The sequence below is a fragment of the Lolium perenne genome, chromosome 6 (assembly GCF_019359855.2).
Source record: "Lolium perenne isolate Kyuss_39 chromosome 6, Kyuss_2.0, whole genome shotgun sequence".
Classification (NCBI taxonomy): Eukaryota; Viridiplantae; Streptophyta; class Magnoliopsida; order Poales; family Poaceae; genus Lolium; species Lolium perenne.
In genome coordinates, this window is record NC_067249.2 from 38,912,634 (window position 1) to 38,926,866 (window position 14,233).

A 14,233-nucleotide genomic window follows, 5' to 3' on the forward strand; every position below is an offset into this window, starting at 1 on the left:
CGGCTTGCTGTAACAAAGGATTAGATGTATAGTGTGGATGATGATTGTTTGCAGAAAACAGTAGAACAAGTATTGCAGTAGATTGTATTCGATGTAAAAGAATGGACCGGGGTCCACAGTTCACTAGAGGTGTCTCTCCCATAAGATAAATAGCATGTTGGGTGAACAAATTACAGTTGGGCAATTGACAAATAGAGAGGGCATGACAATGCACATACATGATATGATGAGTATAGTGAGATTTAATTGGGCATTACGACAAAGTACATAGACCGCTATCCAAAGATGCATCTATGCCTAAAAGTCCACCTTCAAAGTTATCATCCGAACCCCTTCCAGTATTAAGTTGCAAACAACAGACAATTGCATTAAGTATGGTGCGTAATGTAATCAATAACTACATCCTCGGACATAGCATCAATGTTTTATCCCTAGTGGCAACAGCACATCCACAACCTTAGAACTTTCTGTCACACGTCCCGTATTTAATGGAGGCATGAACCCACTATCGAGCATAAATACTCCCTCTTGGAGTTAAGAGTAAAAACTTGGCCAGAGCCTCTACTAATAACGGAGAGCATGCAGGATCATAAACAACACATAGATAATAGATTGATAATCAACATAACATAGTATTCTCTATCCATCGGATCCCAACAAACACAACATATAGCATTACAGATAGATGATCTTGATCATGTTAAGCAGCTCACAAGATCCGACAATGAAGCACATAAGGAGAAGACGACCATCTAGCTACTGCTATGGACCCATAGTCCAGGGGTGAACTACTCACTCATCACTCCGGAGGCGACAATGGTGGTGAAGAGTCCTTCGGGAGATGATTCCCCTCTCCGGCAGGGTGCCGGAGGCGATCTCCTGAATCCCCCGAGATGGGATTGGCGGCGGCGTCTCTGGAAGGTTTTCCGTATCGTGGCTCTCGGTACTGGGGGTTTCGCGACGAAGACCTTAAGTAGGCGGAAGGGCGGAGTCGGTGGGCTGATGGTGGCCCCACACGCTAGGGCCGCGCAGGCCCCCCTGGGCCGCGCCGCCCTAGTGTGGCGGCGCCCCGTGGCCCCCCTTCGTCTCTTCTTCGGTCTTCTGGAAGCTTCATGTGAAAATAGGCCCCTGGGCGTTGATTTCGTCCAATTCCGAGAATATTTCCTTACTAGGATTTCTGAAACCAAAAACAGCAGAAAACAGCAACTGGCTCTTCGGCATCTCGTTAATAGGTTAGTGCCGGAAAATGCATAAATATGACATAAAGTATGCATAAAACATGTAGGTATCATCAATAAAGTGGCATGGAACATAAGAAATTATCGATACCTCGGAGACGTATCACCGGCCCGCTCAATCTTGGCCTTATGGTAGCGGGTCACGACTTGGTTGTACAAGATGGTGCGGCGTTCCGTAACCGCCTGAGAATAAACAAAGTCAGATGCCTAGGCGAAACCCGGACCGGCTCCAAGCAGCCGGCCCATGCCTCGGAGGGCTACCAGGATAACAACAAAATTGCAGAAAATGAGATAAGAGCACCTACCTTGTCAGCCTCCTCCAGCTTTGCCAGGTTGGCGGTGGTCTCAGCGGCCCTGGCCTTCAGGTTGGCGTGGAAGCCGGAGAAGAACATCTTCATGGGCGCCACGCCTGGCTGCCCCTCCCGGCTGGTCACCTTGCAGGCATCCGCCTGGTGCCACGCCTTCTCCATGGTGCCAGCCGAGCCAATGCTGGAGTCGGAGGCGGACGCCACGTTCAGAAGCCGGGCGCCCTTGGCCACATGGAGGCCTTCAGACGGCCCCGGCGGGCCCTCCGTCCTCACCAACGCTCGGGAGCCGACGTCCCCCGTGCGCGCCGGCTCCTCCCTTGCCGGCTCCTTCCTGGCCGGCTCCTCCCTTGCCGGCTCCGAAGATGGAGGCGGCGTGGTCGAAGCAGTCGGGGCCGCCGTCTCCGGCGCCTGAGGCGCTCCCCCCGGCACAGCGACGCTGGGAGCGGCACCGCCAACTCCGGTCGCAGGCGGCGCAGCCCCACCAGCTCCTCCGGTCGCAGGCGGCGCACCCCTGCCGGCTCCAGCCGCAGGCTCCAGAAGTCGAGGGCGGCGCGGAAACATCTCATCCAAAGTTGGCCGGCGTGCCGGCTCACCCTGGGCGCCGCGGCCAGACGCTGCAGAAAGAGGCACAGCCGAAGAAGACGCCCCCGCGGAAGGCGGCGTACCCGCGGGCGGCACGATGACGAGGGGCGGCGTGGGCGCACGCGCCGAGGACTGCGGTGTCGGCTCCCTCCTCTGCCGCGGGAGCGGTTGTGGGGACCCCGAACTAACTGTCCGAAATACCCTGTTATGTATACAGTTCACGATCCCATGATCAGTGCGCCGTGAACACATAACCGAACTGATATCAAATTACACCATCCATTACAAAGCGGAATAAAAAAAAATTACAATAAGGCCACATGACCATTCTTACATAATAGCCTCGAAGGGCCTATCTAAACATCAGAGTAGCATCAACACTTCAGCAGCGCAGTACCCAAGTCATCTGCCATAACCCTACATGCAACTGACTTGGAAGACGTTCCTAGCTCGCATAGACGTCGCCAACTCCTTCTTCATTCGTCGTGTTCCTCCAAGTCTGGCCAAGTAAATAGCCAGGGACAAAGCCGTGAGTACATTTGGAATTGTACTCGCAAACCATCAAGAAGGTACTTTGCAAGAGTGCAAGATAACAAATGCTAATCTAAGATGACAAGAGGGAAGAGCTAATTTCACAAGTGGAAATAGCAGGGGGAAGAGAATCAGTTTCTCTTGTGGATATAGCATGTGGAAGAGACATAGTTTCTCTCGTGGATATAGCATGCACAAGAGCGTCAGTTTCTCTTATGGATATAGCATGCCGCCATCTCAATTGATGGGGACGCTAAGGAAGTTCTATGACATATCTAAATCTTTATTGGAGATGAGGTAGCATAAGTCCATCTCAGTTGATGGAAATGCTAGAGGATTCCAATGACATACCTATATCTTTATTTAAGAAGATACTTCAAAAGAGTTCTACAACATAAAACACTAGGAAGGGAGTAACCCAGTTTATTTCCTTTCCGACCATCTCCATATGGTCAACCCAACCATTTTAGTACCCTTCCAGTACTCCGAAAACAAGTTCCTTTTTCCTTTGGTAAACACTTTCTCAAACAAAACTCATCAGGCTAAGCAACAACCATTTCAACCGTCCATGACCGCGGACACGGCTATTCGAATAGATTTGACTCTGCAGAGTTTGCACACTTTCCCCACAAGATCCGCGAGTTTATCATGTGGGCATCATCCCTGCATATCAACTATGCCATGACAAAAACTCGGACATAGCCTTTCGCCTATTCGTCTTAGCACGGGATCCTACCCTATGGAGTATGTACCTCCCCGGCACCGTGGCAGCTCACCTCACTTTGAGCGTGGCTCCACCGCCAAGCCAGGAGACCCATAGTGTCTTCCGGACGGGTCAGCCCCGAAGGCCTCCCGTTATACTATTGTCTCCACCAACGACAATCCGGATTCAGGGGTAACCTTACCCTTATATAGTTGTGCGGTGTCCCATGTTAAGAAGAACAAACTACGAGCTAAGCCCCGTCCCACCCCAGGGTAATGTGGTTGCGCGGGTTAATTGTCACGGGTGAATACTTAGGCACCAAAGTTTTCGAAAACAAGATTTTCTTTTCAACCATCTTTGCCAAGATCCTTTCCTTTCATAAACACACGCTTGGGTAAGTCCAACTCACTCAAGGTTTTCAAAAATTCTTTTCAACAAGGTATTTTTCCAAGGGGGTTCCCAACCTATAGTTTTATGAAGGAACTAAGAGTCACAATGACATGATGCTAGCCATCATACCACAAGGGGATGATAATTGAGGTGTTAAGGGGATCATACATACTTAGGATAAGCATGTATAGGGACAACATAAGGAGGATTATTCTTTCAGATTTGTGGTGCTAAAAAAATACAACTTAGATAGTGGAGTAACACTATCAAACATACTCTCCAATGGGTACACGGCATACTCCTCTCAAGTTGAGAATACACCAAGATCATGGCATTGATACCTCTATACTACAAAAGTGGTGGGTGTGGTGTAAGTCATTATCTTGAGATGGAACATGCTCAAGTCGAGCATACAAGATAACCAAGAGGAATAACACGGCCATGATACCATGCATCCCATAATCATAAAGACAATAGTGGAGTATCACCACTAGGGAGTACCCCACTTGCAATCACACATAGATGACATAAATAGAGAGAATAACACACATAGAATTTAGGTGCTTTGGACATCAACAAATGACATCCAACTAGACACCAAGTCAGAGATCAAAAGATGGCTTGCCTTGGCTTATTTGTCCATGTACTTCTTCAACTCCATCAATATAAGAATTCCAACAATATAAATAATCTTCTCATCCGATTCCACTTCTTCTTCTTCTCCGGAATTGTTCGCATCTATCGCCGGAAAATATAAAAGGAACACAATCAATCACATTGCATCAACAAGACAACATTCAACAATCAACAACTAACCATGCATGCAAGGTATAACATACTAAGGGCCTATAGATACCACAAAACAAGTTTAAGAGTTTTAATTTAGAAAACCCCATTTATTTACCTAGTAAAGGTATGAGTGCATCACAACTTAGCAATTGCCTCTCTCGGTTATCACCATGGTATAAACCAAATATCCCCTGGTAGATAACATCATAAAGATGACAAGTGCATTAGTTTGGCATCACAAACATTCACAACATAATTTCAAACATTTTTGGAAAAGTAGAAATCAGTTTTCCTAATTTAATTTGCTCACTTAACACTATACAAAAATAGGAAGCAAACCATATACCACATCATTTGAAAACTTAAGCAAAACAAAAGAGCTAATGTTAGGTTGCAGAGGTTTTGTTTTGCAAGCATAAAACAAAGGTTTCCCATCTCTACTAAAAAGAGTTGGTCAAGGGTTTTAAATAAACCGAAAAGTTTTGCTTCAACAATGCATGTCACACATAAACATTACTAACAGCAACAAATATGTATGAACAGAGTCTAATAATATTTTTCCTCTATAGCCAGTACTAATTCAAGACTAACACAATTGGAATCACCCAAAAATATTTAACCTACAATTTTAGGAATTTCTTTGAATCTGACTGTACAGAAAACAAGATCTGTAAGCCATAAATCGTAGAAAAATCCTAAAAATATGAGGCCACTTTCATTTGAAAGGTAATTAAACAGAGATGCATACACAATTGGATTTGGGTTCAAATTGTTTCTGAAACTCTCACAAATGGATTGACAAGGTTACTGCATGTTTTCACCATTTGCTTTAACTATGGAGTTGCAGAACAGATAAAGGTTTGAAACTTATTTGAGATGATTAAGAAAACATTCAGTAATCCTACAGAATTGGAATCACTCATTTAGGTTTAGAAATGGATTTTTGGTGATTTAAAAGCTAACAACCATGTCTGCAGAACACACAGAACAAGTTTAATTCACCACAAATCGTACACAACTCATAAAAATATGAGGTCTGCTGCATCTGAAAGGTATTGAAAAGCTGGTTCTTACCCAACTGGTTTGATCCAAAAACTCGTTTCCAAGCTCCTGGTTTAATTCGACAAAGTCAGATCTGACCAGATATTGATCTGTGAACCATTTCAATTTCAGGAGGTCAATCGAAGTGAAACCAACGCCAAAATGAAGGTACTGAAGAGGGATTTCTCTCACAGTTGAGTTTGCTCAAAAAGGTTTTGTAAAACGGAACAAATCTAACAAACAGTGATTCTGTATGTTTACAGAACTTTATTTACCGTGGAAAATCCGTAAACAATTTGAGGATGAGACCAACGCCAAGTTGTAGATCTTTTCAATATCTATCTGTGGAACTTTGAATCACTCGATTTGGACCTGCACACGAGTTTTGGTGGATTTTACAAATTCGTACCAGAATCTGAAACAGCAAGATAGCAGAAATTACTGCAGGGATTTTGACGAACTTTGCTCATGAACTTCAGATCTGAGGATAGCTCAAGATTCTCCATGCTTGGACCAACATGCACCTGCATCAAGATCCAATCTTAGCAATGGAGGAAGAATAAGAGGTGAGAAAATCAGCTAGGGTTAGGGGAAAAGAGAGAGAGAGATGCTCTCATGGTGAGGATGAGCTTGAGGGAGGAGGAGAACTTCATCTTGGGGGATTTCCATGGCCATGGCCGGCCATGGAAGCTAGGGGAGCAGCATTTTCGTGGGTGGGGTGGAGGATAAGGTTGTGAGGGAGTGGAGGAAGGAGTGGAGAGTGAAAATGAGAGCAAAGAAGAGGAGGGTGGCCGGCCAAGCTCTATTTATAGAGGGATTGGTGGGTTGGCTGCCTCCTCATTGATTGGGTTGGTTGGGAGGCTGCCCATTTATGGATTGGGTTAGGTGGGAGGCATGGCTTGTAGAAGAAGGAAATGAGGAGGAATTTCTGGCCGAAATTGTCATGCACAAAATGGCCGGCTCCATTTTTGCCACACACAATTGAACCATGAAAGAGAGATGTACAACATCCATGTGTGTAGACAAGGCATCATGTTGAGAAGGTAAAGTCAATGGAGGTAGAGACATAGAGATAGAAATGGAGAGTGAGAGTGATATGTATTAAAAGGAAAATTTGTTATCATTTTGTTTGTGACAAACAAATGATGGAAAGAGATAGATCCAAGGTAATGTTGATGAATAGAGGGTTTTATTTGAAATTAAATTTGGAAGGATTAGGATTGACCACATGCAACAATGCATGAGCATGGCAAGGTAGATAGGGTGGTGATGGTGGTTTAGATAATTGCAGAGCAAGGCATAAGAGACATGATGAGTGAAATAACCATATATTCTCAAGGATGAATATGGTGGCATAAGTCATCAATTCATGAGGTCGAGGCGATGATGGAAAAGAATAGAGGATTGAGATGGGCATGATGAAATATAAGTTGCTCTACAAATAAGAGGTCAATTGGGAGTGATTTGGAAGTATCAAATGATCATCCATTTGATCAAGAATTGGAGGATGAGGGAGTACAATGTGGTAGATCAGAGAGATACACAAGATGTGCAAGAGTTGTCATTTGAAATAGAACTTATTTGAAAAGTATTTGAAACACCTCAATTGTCAAAGTCTGGTCATTTTAAGCATGTCAACACAGATGGTCGACATGGCCTCAAAACCAACAAGGATGAGTGGGTATAAGAGAGGGATGTAGCTACGGGTAGATGATCCCAAGTTTTGAACTAAGGATGATTGAGCTAGAGTAACACAAAGAGAAACATCAAGATGGCATACTCATGTTGCCATCAGAAGAAGAGCTTGATGTAGTAAGAAGGAAAACAATTCTTCCTAGGTCACACATGTGTTTTATTAGGTGAGTTGTTTGTCTGACCACTAGAGGTGTTGTTCTTTGAGGTAGCTCAAGACAAAACTCAACAAGCAAAACAAGACAATACATCTACCAACAGATCAAAGCAATTCATCTCAACAAACAGATCAAGGTAATTCATCTAATTAGCTTAAAGAAAAAGTTTTTGTTCCCCCTAATTTTTGCAATAAGGACAATTAGTCAAGGTTGCAAAAGTTGGGGTGTTACAGCGGTGACACGACACGGGGAGCCGGCCGAGAGCCGCCGCCCTGGGTAAACTTGATGGCAGCCCTAGTCGGACAAACAAGAGAAGATAAATATAAAAAGAAAGGAAAGAAAAGGAATCAAACAACATAAAAGAAAGACCTACCCGGCCTGCTCTGGAACCTTCTTGGGCCCCTGCCGGCGCTGCTTCTTCGCCTTCGCCTCCAAGGCGGCCGTGGTGCGGTCGCCGACCCGCTTCTTCCCCTTGGGCGCAGAAGTCGCCGAGGTGGCAGGCGGCCTCACGCGCAGGGGCACCGCCGGGATTGGCCCCGTGGTGGACGTCGCCGGCTCCTCCTCCTCCGGCTGATCTAGCGAAGGCGACGGGTTGTGCTCCCCCTGGCCACCCTGGTCAGGCACCTCCGGCAGATCATCGTCGCCGGCTGGGTCGCCGGCTTGGTCAGCCGGATCAGCATGATCCGGCGTCCAGATCTTCGTCGCCAGGTCGCCGTCCTCGAGGCCCTGGCGGTCAAAAAGCTAAAAACAAGACAAAGGCAATAAGCAACAAGTCGGCCACGCAGCCGCAAGCCGGAAGTCGGCTAGAACATAAAACTTACCAGGTCAGGCGGATTCGCCCGGTCGTAAGGCGCCAGCCCATAGTCCCAGGCCTCCGACATGTTGGCCTTGGTGACGTTGTTCATATGGCGGGCCACCTGGGCCTTGGAGAGCTCCACCTTGGACGTCCGGGTCGGATCAAACCGGCCGGACATATGTCCGATCTTGTCGGCGCGCAGTTGGAGCGGCAGCACCCGGCGCTCGGTGTAGGCGCAGAGGAGGTCCTCGCCGCTCAGCCAGCCTCCGGTGATGCAGGCCCCCAGAAAATCCCACAGAAGGTTTACCTCTGCGTCCGGGTCCGCTGTCTTGGCGTTGTGCCCCCAGTTGATCCGGCCGACTGGCGGCGCCGGGTTGTATTCCGGCAGATTGAGCCGGTCGAAGAGCGGGTTCTCATTCCGCACGTAGAAGAACGACATTTGCCAATTCTTCACCGAGTCCACCGTTGGGATCTTCGGGAAGGGCGCGCCCGGCCGGGAGTAGATCGAGGCGGCGCCGCAGGCCCGCAGCTGGCCGTCGGTCGTCTGCGCCTTGATGAAGAAGAGCCGGCTCCAGAATTCGACGTCCGGCCACAAGCCGGCGTAGGCCTCCATGAAGGCTACGTAGCAGCTGAGGAGGATGCAGGCGTTTGCCGGCAAGTGGTGAGGCTGCAAGCCGAAGTAGTTCAAGAACTGACGGAAGAAGTTTGAAGCCGGCAGTCCAAACCCGTGGTCGAAGTGCGCGCCAAAGACCACGCGCTCGCCGGGGTTTGGCCTAGGCTCCACCTCGTCGCCGGGGGCCCTCGTGATCAGCTCCGCCGGAATCCGGCGAAGGCGCACAAGACGCGCGATGTCATCCTCCCGCATGTAGGAACCCCTCCAAGAACCGCTTGGTTGGGCCATCGACGAGGAGGAAGACGAAGAAGACCAAGAAAGGCGAATGGGCGAGGAAGAACCACGAGACTGCGGCGACGGCGGCGGCGGAGAGCGTACCGTGGACACGCGCGGCCCCGTGGCGCCGGATTGGCGAAGCGGCGGCGGCGGATCGGCGGAGAAGTGACGAGGCTGCTGCCCGCCGGAGTTCGCCAGGGAGATGGTGGAGAAATTCCGCCGGGGCGACGAGGAGCTCGTGCGAAGAAGAAGAGCGGAGCGGGAGCGCGAGGAGGAAGAAATGGCACAGTGGCCGCCTCGATGCCCCCCCGCGGCATTTATAGCCGTCTGCCACAGGCGGTTAGCCTCCAAGTGGCAGGAGTGGGCCACGACCTCTGGATTAACTGCGCACTACCGCTCCCCACGACCACAACGGTTACCGGAAACTGCCACACCACGTCCCCCACGACCGCACCGGATCCGGAGGCGACATTGATGTGACCAGACGAAGCGGCAGCAGCAGCTAGACGTCAGACCAGTCAAGTCGGGCGCAGGGCCCGAGGCGGCGGAGACCCCGACGCATCCAAGCCGGAGCCGGACATTAAATTCAAACCGGCCCCAAACTCTCCTAGCAAGGCGGAGATGTCGCCAACACTTGTAAAAAAGCAAAAGCTACAGAAGCAAAAATAGCATCCGGCTAGAAGCAGCCGGACAAAACGAGCCGGATGAGGGCGCAACCGGCTGAATGGAAATTCTCAGTCGGCCCCTCCGAGTGCCGTCAGACATGGTCAAGAGATCTAAGAGCCAGGAAAACCTGCCTAGGTCCCTCTTAACGTAGGACCTTGCCAGCTTCGGGGGCTAATGTCGGGGGGAAGACCCCGGGTAGGGCAATGGACGCGGAGCGGCCGGCTTGAGGCTGGCCGGCTCGCGGCAAAGGCCGGCTGAGGAGCAGCCGGCTGGAGCCGTGGCCGGCTGGGTCCGGAAGCCGGCTGGCTCTAAGTCCTAGTCGGCCTGGCTACGGCCGTCTGCGCTGTGGCTGGGCCGGCTTCTACAAGCCATATCCGACTGGGGTTCGTACTCCAGACCGACTCGAGGCTGGCGAGTCTTGTACGAGAAGGAACTGGGTAGGTGGTCCGGGTTCGCAGGTCCACGTTGACCTCATTTCCCGTAAAGCGCGGGGCACTGTGGAGCAATAGTGCCACACGCCGGACAGGCCATCATGGCTTACGACGATCCGTACCGGCTACAGGGCATGATGGCGACAGGGACACCTCCTCTCCATACCGCTGACCCTGGCAGTCGGATGGGACAGGCCATGAGGCCTCAACGGCTCCTGACGTCATCGCCTCGGGAAGGAGCGGAAGCCGGAGCCGGCCAAGCCGGCCAATAGATCATAGGGACTTCTATGTAAAGTGCCAGCGCCTATATAAGCTGCACTACCCCCTCTCGTGCAGGGGATCGATCATTCTCACTTCATTTCTAGCTTAGCGCTGCCCTGTGAGAGAGACCTTCGTCTACCTTAGCCTCCCAGGGCAAGCCGGATATAGCTCTAGGAGCATCATTGTACTGTGTGATCACCATATACACTCATAGCAGGAGTAGAGGTGTTACCTCCACAGGAGGGCCTCGAACCTGGGTACGTCGATCGTGTCATTCGTCCCCATACCCGCATCCGGATACCGCCGTGAGATCATCTAGGAACCACCTTTAGCCATCCTATGGCATATGCCGTGACGATACCACGACACCAGGCGGCTGGGAAATCGCCGCGGACCAACCTTGGCAGCGAGACGTGCCATCTTCCCGCCAATTCCCGCCTACATCTTCCCTCCCTTTCCACCTTTTTCCGCCATTGTCGCCACTATATGTAGGCGGGAAATGGTGGAAAGGCCACATCTCATACCCGAGTTCTCTAGATTTCTCTCTCACACATCCCACCCATGGCGTCTGGTGATATTGCCCTCACCACGCGGAGGTGGAGGTGCTGAGCGCTTCCAATTACCCCTGCCCGCCAGGGTTCATATGCCCCCCGACTGGCACCTGAGCGCCGGAGGCGTACCGGTCTCCCCCAGCCCCAAAGGTGTAGCTCGGCGTGTGGCCATCACCCATCACTACTACGTTGAGCTCACCCGCCCGAGCAGCACATGTATTCCCGCTAGGATCCCGACAACGCCGCAACTTGGGACGCCTTCTTCCCCAATCGTCGGGAGATAGAGCTCGCCATGTACGAGGGGGATGGGCCGCCTCCCGTGGACAACAATGAGGCTGGTTGGCGGCTATGGTGGGGCAGCCGAACCCTCGAGGGTGTGATGAACCACATCTTGGCGGCCGACTACCCCCACCTGCGATACCCTCATTTCCAGCCGTCGAAGAAGGGCGGCAGTGAGCGCGGCGGCTTCGTCATCCGGGCGCCCTACCCCGTCCCCCTCCCCCCGCAGCCGAACGGGCCGGAGGAGGGACGAGAGTGGAAGGCGCCGCCGAAGTACGCCATGGTCGCCAACGACTTTAGGTGCCGTGGTGACCCGAAGGAGTTCCCGGGCCAACGCGTGGCCATCCACGCCTCCCTGAAACCTCCATTGCCGTCGCGGGTGGAGGCTGGCCTGTCTTAGTGGGAGAATGAGGAGCAGGCCTACCGTGCACACCATGGTGACGTTGGCCTAGGTTGCAACCGTTGCGACCGTCTATCCCCGCCGCGTGCGCTGCCATAGCCTCTGCAGATGCAACCACCACCGCCATCGTAGGTTCGAGCTGCGCCAGACGAGCAACGACGACAACTCCTCGGACGACAACGACTGCGACTTCAAGTACATTTATAGGCCGGCACGGAGCAGCCCGCTCAAAATTCATCTAAAACTACCGGGCCCAACAGCCATTGACCCACCCAACCTAGACGCAAAGCCTTTCTGCATTCCCAAAGAAACACACCTCCCCGCCAGGTCACCGATCCGCACCACCAGTCCTCGCCCACTCCCCACCATCCATCCCCATCCAACGGCTCACGCCACTCGTCACGCGGATCAGCCCCTCTCCCCTCAACCCAAACCGGCGGCTACAAATTCCCCCACGCCCACGCTCCACCTCCATCCACAACCATCCACCTCATCCTACCAGCAACGCCCACCACACACGAGTCAAACTCACCGGAGAAAAGGGAAAACTCGTCGGAGATGTCGGGCCGCGGCAAGGGAGGCAAGGGGCTCGGCAAGGGCGGCGCCAAGCGCCACCGGAAGGTGCTGCGGGACAACATCCAGGGCATCACCAAGCCGGCCATCCGCCGCCTGGCGCGCCGCGGCGGCGTCAAGCGCATCTCGGGGCTCATCTATGAGGAGACCCGCGGCGTGCTCAAGATCTTCCTCGAGAACGTCATCCGCGACGCCGTCACCTACACCGAGCATGCAAGGCGCAAGACCGTCACCGCCATGGACGTCGTCTACGCGCTCAAGCGGCAGGGACGCACCCTCTACGGATTCGGCGGTTAGGAAGGGCAGGATCCGTCGGTCGGTCGCGGGGTCAGATTTAGATAGTTAGCCTCTGTTTAGGGTTCCATGGTCTGGTGTCGAGTAGTAGTTGCAGCGTCTCGCTGTTGTTTTCTCTGTGGTGACTGTAAGACTGTTGATTTGGTAGAATGGAATGATAATTTCACTAGTTTACCATCTACTACAATCTCTTAGATCTGTTCATATGAGTATGGAAGATGTTGGGCTTCAATGTTTAGGTTCGGCTACAATGTTCTGGGCTTCACCCTTTTCTTATGCAATATCTTAGAGCTGGCATGCAATTACTGGTTCTCTGGCTCTGTATTTACTGTCCCCCAAATCAATCGTGTTGGGTTTCAGTGTTTCGATTCAATTTTTGTGTGTGTAAGCCGACCACAATCTGATTCAAAACTCAATTCGAATTCCCTCTGAAATAGGGATTACCTGCAGGGACTGATCGACCTGCTAGAGGAACTCGACTGTCTGTGTTGGTTGGCATTGATTCAGCCGTGTCTAGGTAAGAGCTCCCCTAACATCTAGAATTGGAGGAGCTCCGAGACTAATATCAACCAACGGCCTTTCCCTAAGCAGGACATCCGCTCCCGTCGCCCTCCCCGTCGGGCGGCCGGGGCGCCCCCGCCTCCCACCCCAGGCCCGCCCCCTCCTCCTTCCCCCGCCGCCGCCGCCGGCGGAGCCGCCGGGCAAAGCCCGGCGGTCTTGGCGGCGGCGGATCTCCTTCCCCGCGCGTTTCGAGGGCCCGACGGGGCGGTTCCCTCCTAGCCGCGAGGAGGCTCGCCGGCAACCTCCCGGACCGGCGCAGCTCCGGCCGTTGGGGGCCGTGTGGGCGGCGGCCGGCGCTGCCGTGGCCTCGCCCGACGGCAGGGTGCCACGGCCGGCGGCGGCTTTGGTCGGATGCGGGCTTGTGGGCCCGGATCCGGGCCTAGCAGGCCTGGCCGGATCTGCTCGATCCGAGGGTGGCCCGGGTGCGCGGCTGCGTGCCGGTGCGCCACCTCCGCCGCCTCTTGCCTGGCCGCTTTCGGGCTGGTTACGGGCCGGGCGGGCCTAGACCTAACCCTGGCCGTTCGGGGCCGTCGGAGTCCGGCGATCCTTCATCGCCGCGGGCGATGTTACGGAGTCGTCGGGGCGATGTCCTTGCTAGCTATCCGGGACGGGGTCCTTGGGCTGCTCGATCTGCGACTACTCCGGCGGCTGCGGTGCTGTTCTCTCCTCCGACCAATTCGGTCTTGCTTGTGCGAGGTGCTCGCGCGCCGGGGATGGTGGACTTCGTGGTGCCGCTAATCTAGGGTCATGGACGTCTAGATGCGGGTCCGGCCGAAACCTCTCGCCGGCCCAAAGACGTGTTTCTGCGAATGAGTCGAGTTGGGGCTTGCTCATAGTACGACCTAGGTTGGAGGCGCGGCAGTGATCTCCGCCTTGTTCGCTCTACGTCCTCGCGATGGCGTTCGGAATTTCTATTCAGGTTTGGACCTCGGCGAAAGCAGCGCATGGCTCTGGCCTGCGCCGGTGACGGCGTCACCTGCGGGTGTCGTTCCCTTGTTGAAGGCGTCCCGATGATGGCCCTCCTGTTCGAAATGATGGACTCCGTCCCTCCGCCTCAATCTGCTCCTCTTGGAGGCCTCGCTTCGTGTAAGCTTCTCTCG

At 52.6% G+C, this 14,233-nt stretch overlaps 2 protein-coding genes across 4 annotated transcripts in view; one reads left to right on the plus strand and one right to left on the minus strand.

Moving 5' to 3' along the window:
• Positions 1 to 642: 642 nt before the first annotated feature.
• The window catches only part of LOC127308313 (uncharacterized), a 258,300-nt gene continuing 244,709 nt past the window's right edge, over positions 643 to 14,233 (minus strand). Inside the window, exons 1-6 of one of the 3 annotated variants that reach the window (XM_071821600.1) lie at positions 6,044 to 6,343; positions 5,858 to 5,954; positions 5,616 to 5,692; positions 4,657 to 4,732; positions 1,544 to 4,490; positions 643 to 1,421 (exon numbers count right to left, since the gene is read on the minus strand). In XM_071821600.1, coding sequence (XP_071677701.1) covers positions 1,320 to 1,421; positions 1,544 to 2,380 — 939 coding nt within the window. In that variant the 5' untranslated portion in view covers positions 2,381 to 4,490; positions 4,657 to 4,732; positions 5,616 to 5,692; positions 5,858 to 5,954; positions 6,044 to 6,343 and the 3' untranslated portion in view covers positions 643 to 1,319. Of the gene's footprint in view, positions 1,422 to 1,543; positions 4,491 to 4,656; positions 4,733 to 5,615; positions 5,693 to 5,857; positions 5,955 to 6,043; positions 6,344 to 14,233 lie in introns of those variants that run through there. The other 2 variants (XM_071821601.1, XM_071821602.1) reach the window with 2 other exon arrangements.
• LOC127308311 (histone H4) lies at positions 12,170 to 12,753 on the plus strand. The gene has a single exon (XM_051339088.2). The coding sequence runs from the start codon at positions 12,264 to 12,266 to the stop codon at positions 12,573 to 12,575; it is 312 nt and encodes a 103-aa protein (XP_051195048.1). The 5' UTR covers positions 12,170 to 12,263; the 3' UTR covers positions 12,576 to 12,753.

Bases quoted from the DNA above. Each gene is read 5' to 3' on its own strand.
- LOC127308311 (XM_051339088.2), top strand. From the start codon at position 12,264: ATGTCGGGCCGCGGCAAGGGAGGCAAGGGGCTCGGCAAGGGCGGCGCC.